The sequence below is a fragment of the Phyllobates terribilis genome, unplaced genomic scaffold (assembly GCF_046119375.1).
Source record: "Phyllobates terribilis strain yellow unplaced genomic scaffold, ASM4611937v1 Scaffold_1__5_contigs__length_1240528914, whole genome shotgun sequence".
Classification (NCBI taxonomy): domain Eukaryota; kingdom Metazoa; phylum Chordata; class Amphibia; order Anura; family Dendrobatidae; genus Phyllobates; species Phyllobates terribilis.
In genome coordinates, this window is record NW_027362761.1 from 1,201,866,899 (window position 1) to 1,201,872,898 (window position 6,000).

General features: G+C 37.6%; 1 protein-coding gene across 1 annotated transcript; it reads left to right on the forward strand.

Annotated features, from left to right (window-relative positions):
- Nucleotides 1–1,655: 1,655 nt before the first annotated feature.
- Nucleotides 1,656–5,702, forward strand: LOC141218976 (vomeronasal type-2 receptor 26-like). Its single transcript, XM_073666009.1, has 2 exons — nt 1,656–1,794; nt 4,804–5,702. Exons 1-2 carry the CDS (start codon nt 1,656–1,658, stop codon nt 5,700–5,702), a joined length of 1,038 nt encoding a protein of 345 aa, XP_073522110.1.
- Nucleotides 5,703–6,000: the final 298 nt, after the last annotated feature.

Below are 6,000 nucleotides of genomic sequence, written 5' to 3' on the forward strand. Positions count from 1 at the left end.
TCCTTATCATGTCCGTGCGCTCATAATAAACATTTGCATGAAATTAACTCATTGAGTCCATTGGGTGTAATAGTACGCAGATCATGAATCCACTTGAGCTCTTTTTGAAGTAGGATCTTATCCCAGTCCCCACCTCTCTGTGGGATCTCAACCCTTTCAATCCCCACAAACTTAACACAATCACCTTGTCCTTGATGCATGTTGTTGACACGTTTTGCCAGGCATGTATCTCTTCTATTAATGATATCTCGTAAGCGTTCTCCTACTCGCTTTCTAAGTTCTCTTTTAGTTTTACCTAGATACTCGGCATTACACTGACACGTAGCCTTGTAGATAATCCCCCTTGATCTGCAGTTGATAAAGGAATTTATTTTGAACACTTTTACAGTGACATTACTGTTAAATATCTCACATTGCATAATCGCCTTGCACGCCACACAGCCACTACATCTAAAATAGCCCTTAACACTAGATTGTAGCCAATCTGCTTCTGATCTTGAGACATAGTGGCCATGTACCAGCCTATCCCGGAGCGTCCTACCCCTACGGTATGTAATTTGGGGGGTGGGCCCGACATAGTCACCAATGTTGTTATTCATGAGCAAGATTTTCCAATATTTTTGGAGGATCTGTTTGACCTCATAAGCTTTATTCAAGTATGTGGTGATAACTCGGCAGATAAAATTTTGTTCTTCAACACGTGGGGACGGGTTAAGTAGAGCCGTACGATCCTTCACCAACGTCGCCTCATATGCCCTAGATAAGACTTTACTCGGACAACCCCTTTCAATAAACCTCCTTCGCAGCTCATCAGCCTGTTGATCAAACATCGCACCTTCCGAGCAGCTCCTCCGAACCCTCATAAATTGCCCTTTAGGGATGCCCTTCTTTAAGGGCAAAGGGTGGTTACTCTCCCATTTTAACAGTGAATTGGTGGCTGTTTTTTTGCGATACGTCTGAGTGGTGATATTACCAGCTTCATTTTTACAAATCAAGATGTCCAAGAATGGAAGGGTATCCCTATGTATCTCAAATGTAAATCTTAGGTTGAGGTTTTTACGACTAAGTGCACTAACAAAGGTGTTAAACTGTGCAGGGTCTCAGTACCAAAAAATCAGGATATCATCGATATACCGTACCCACAGGGTTATCCTTTCACGTAACTCCATCGGGTGTTCACCAAAGATGACCGTTTCCTCCCACCAGCCCAGGTAAAGATTTGCATATGATGGGGCACAAGGACTCCCCATCGCTGTCCCCTTGAGCTGGTGGAAGTACTCTCGGTCGAAAAGCAACACATTTCTGTTATGGTAAAAATCAAGTGATCTCAGGATAAAGTCATTGTGATTGGCAAATTGACATCCTCTAGTACACAAGAAAAAATTCACAGCCTCCAGGATCAGTTTATGAGGTATCGATGAATATAAGGATTCTACAGCAATGCTGGCATGTATATGGCAAACATCACCAGTTCACAATTGGGAAATTAGACTCAGCACAAATGTAAAAATGATGGCAGTATATATACACTTTCCCTTTTTGCCATCCCTGGGTGAGGTTTAAGTGAGGTGTGGCGTTCTCTCTCTATATAGCGCAGTTTGAAGTTACTAAAATATGTGCTTCAGCAATATGCACATGCGTTCCGGTAACAGGAAATGACGTCACCGGATGTGACTATCATGAAAAGGCTCAGTGTGTTCCACCATATGGTAAATGTGCTCCAAGCGCCGGATGTCAGTAATGACGTCACCAGATGTGACGATCATGAGATGTCCGAGTGCGCCCCACCGCAAGGTGGATGTGCTCAAAGCGCCAGATGGCTCACTCCATGTGACCGGAAGTGACATAGCGGCGATATACAAACACGGCTGAGTTAAAAGGAAACTCCAAGACAGGAATGACTATGTGGCTCTGGATCCTTTTGATGCAACCAGAGACAGGAGGTTGCGGGCTGGATGTGCCTGGTGATGTCCCCCCAGGCCACCTAAGTCTCCCCTGAGGAATCTTTATGGGAGGAAATGCGCAGGGATCATTTTACCTCCAATCCCTATGAGACCACCTGGTGATGTAGCCTTGAAGCATGAATATACAGTATACCAGGATGAGTCTACAGACCTGTCACTGCAGCATTGGGTGAGACTGTGCTAATTTGACATATGACAGCTACAGCCCATAAGTGTTATAGTTTCTCTATTGCTATATATGGTTTGACATAAGCACTGTTTCATTGTCTTACAAGAAGGCTCCATGGTGTTCTATGAATTGCCTTACCAATACTATAAGTGATCTCAGCTTGCAATGATTTCTTGCTATAAGCACATAAACTATGCATGTACTAATCAACGTTATCGGACACACCTTTAACATAAGTGTCTGTTGGTACAGTTTGCATTGTGTATAAAAAATGTTTTTCTGCTATAAAATTGTACTTGGGACCAAAAGAATATATGGTAGGTGCCCCTGATCTGCAGTTACAGACTTGATAGGGCATATACTGTAGGTCCAAAGTATACTTAATTGCCAGTACTGGGAATATTGATCTCTATACTAGTGGCAGAGCTACCTACTAGTTTGATCTTTTTTGCATGTGTGTTTTGTCAGCCTTTTGGTCTAAGGATTATATAGGTCCAGAGATCTATTGTTTTTTTTTGTCTTAGTTTCAGTATTTGTACTTTTTTGTTCTTTTAATCGGATTTACCTTTACTATATAAACTTAGACAATCTACAGCACTCCAATGTATGATGTCACTGGTGGTATTATTAGTGTTATTACTGTTATTACAGTTTATAATAATCAGCATGGTTGTATTATTCAGCCACTATATGTGATAATATTTTGTGTGGTGGTATTTTTCCCATGTATGTGATCTTATTGCTATATTGGTCTTGCTATAATGGATTTTTTCAGTAAAAGGATGGTGCTTATACTCAGACACTAGAAGTATGAGATATGATAATATATGTGTATGAGACGTGATAATATATGGTCATTGAGTGTAGTTTTGTTGTAGAGGACCTGTTCAGTAACAATATGCAATGCTTATTATTTGGTAGTATGACTAATATCTAGAAGTATTACTTAGAAAATGATCTTATTGTCATGTTTCTTATGAGAGTTATATACTTCATTTCTTATGAATAGTATTTTTGTAATGGGGTGAGTGAACACATATGTTTTTATAGGATCGAAAACACTAGAGGGGCCCAAACATCTGATGAGCATACTGGTGAGGGACATTGTCTAAATTTTGCAGCAGAGTCTGTAGGACTCTAGATAGGCTACTGGATGTCGTTCTGTCTACACATGAACGACATTGGTTGTCAAACTAGGGATTGCATGACCCAACTTCTTATATTAAAGAGAAGGACTATAATTGTAACTGTAAATGTCAGACTTATTTATATACTATTTCATTAAGTGATTTCATTTGAGGTTTTCTAACAACAGACACTGATGGCGTATCAAATCACAGCAGTACAATATGACTAACCAGATTAATCACGGTGTTTGGTATAAATTATATCACCACGTGTCAAACAATTTACCAGTTGGTGCAGTAGATTCTAAGAAAACCAACAGACTCAGCATTCGTGATGTGCATATTTTTGAGTTTGTGTATATGAATAATTAATTGGAAGGGGGCATGTTCAAAATAATAGCAGTGTGGAGTTGAACTAGTGAGGTCAATCATTCTGTGAAGAAACAGATGTGAATCAGATAGCACTTACTTAAGGGTGAAGCCAGCTCATGTTGTACATGCATTTCTCCTTGAAAGCCTGAGAAATATAGGTTGTTCGAGTTATTGTTCAAAAGAACAGAGTACTTTGATTATGAAGTTGATTGGAGAGGGTAAAACTTATAAAGAAGTGCAGACAATAATAGGTGAAGCATGGTGGTGTATGCAACATGATATGGGCATGTTTCTCTTTCTATGGTGCTGAACCTATTTACCAGAGATCATAGACCAGTTTGGATATATTAAAATAATTGAAGAGGTCATGTTGCCTTACGCTGAAGAGGATATGCCCTTGAAATGGGTGTTTCAACAAGGCAATAACCCTAAACACACCAATAAATGAGTAAAATGTTTGTTCGAGTCCAACAAAATTGAGTTTATGGTGTGACCAGCCCAATCTCTGTACCTTAATCCGAAAGAATACTTGTGGGGTGACATCAAAAATGCCCTTTATGAGGTAAAGTTAACAAATGGCAAAAAATTGTGGGATGTAGTCAAAGCATCCTGGGCCGGAATAACAGGTGACAGGTGACAGTAGTTGGTTGACTCTATGCAACATAGATGTGAAGCAGTTCTAAAAAATAGTGGGTCTACAACTAAATATTAGGTTAGTGATTCACAGGAATGCTAAATCCCTATTGGATTGGAATGTTTATAGAAAAGTCCAAAATTCATTTTTGTTATTTTCTCTAAAGTATTTAAAAATTATACATATATTTCTCTTCATGTTTTGAATTTGAAAATAGTGTGCAATGAGTTTAACCATTGTGTGCTTAACATATGTTTGTGAACACATTGCTATTAATTTAATCATTACTCTATATTTCATTTAAAAGGCTTATCCTGGCCAAAAAGACAGATTTGAACCTTCTCCGACAGAAGCTTCAAATCTGTACGATGTCAGATCCTCTAGTTATCAGAAATAGCATGAGCATTAAGCAAGTCAAGTACTAAGGATCTCTAGTTTTGCACAGTGGCAAAATTTCAATGTACAAAAAAAAAATCTCAAGAACTGCTCTTTTATATATTTTTTATTTTGATTTTGATATATGTATTCTTCTTTTAGACAAGCCATCATGCATCAGATGTCAAAGAGACCAGTGGCCAAATGACAACAATCAATGTGCACCAAAAGAGACAGATTATTTATCTTATACCGATGACTCAATAACTCTTATTATAACTATTATTGTTATTTTTCTTTTCCTCAAAACTTCAGTTATCTTGGGCATCTTTACATTATTTAGAGATACTCCAGTAATAAAAGCATCTAATCAAAGCCTAAGCTTCATCTTACTTGTCTCCATTATATTAAGCTTCCTCTGTATATTTTTGTTCCTTGGTCGTCCTACAAGAGCCACCTGTATGCTTCGTCAGACTTTATTTGGGATCTTCTTCTCGGTAGCCATCTCTTCTATTCTGGCTAAGACTATTATGGTCTACACGGCCTTCAAAGCCACCAAACCTGGAAGCAAATGTCGAAAATTTATTGGAGTAAAGATCTCCAACTGTTTAGTGTTTGTTTGTTCATTTATCCAAGTTGTACTTTGTATCATCTGGTTATCTACTGCACCGCCATTCCCAGAAGATAACTTTGACTTGTATGTGGACAAAATTATACTTCAGTGTAATGAAGGCTCAATAGTAGCATTTTCCATTATCCTGGGTTACATGGGGATTCTTGCTGCAGTGAGTTTCTTTGTTGCTTTTCTTGCAAGAAATTTGCCAGATAGTTTCAATGAAGCTAAAAACATCACATTCAGCATGCTGGTTGTCTGCAGTGTCTGGGTGGCTTTTATTCCAGCCTATCTAAGTGTAACTGGAAAAAGTTCAGTTCTTGTAGAGATATTTGCTATATTATCTTCAAGTGTTGGTATTTTGGCTTGTATATTTTTTCCTAAATTTTATATTATTATCCTGAGACCAGACTTAAATTCAAAGGACAATTTGTTAAAAAAGCCTTAATATGATAGAGAAACTATAATCACATAAACCTTGTTTAGCAATTTAATGTATTCAGATATTTCCAATGTGATTTTTTTTTAATTTTCTTAATGACCAATCAATCAATTTCCATTTTAGATCTTTTTTACAATTTTGTTATGTATAATAAATGGTTTCAGAAATTTGGAACAGTGAAAACATTCAAAAGACTTTGCATTCAATAAATCTTTTAGTTACCTAATGAACTTATTACTTTATTTTAGTCATATCTTTGATGGCAACATTCAGAAAAGAGATCCTATTGCATGTCATTAAAAAA

Bases quoted from the DNA above. Each gene is read 5' to 3' on its own strand.
- LOC141218976 (XM_073666009.1), top strand. From the start codon at position 1,656: ATGACGTCACCGGATGTGACTATCATGAAAAGGCTCAGTGTGTTCCAC. The intron at 1,795-4,803 runs GTGGATGTGCTC...TTCTTCTTTTAG, and splicing joins CGAGTGCGCCCCACCGCAAG to ACAAGCCATCATGCATCAGA.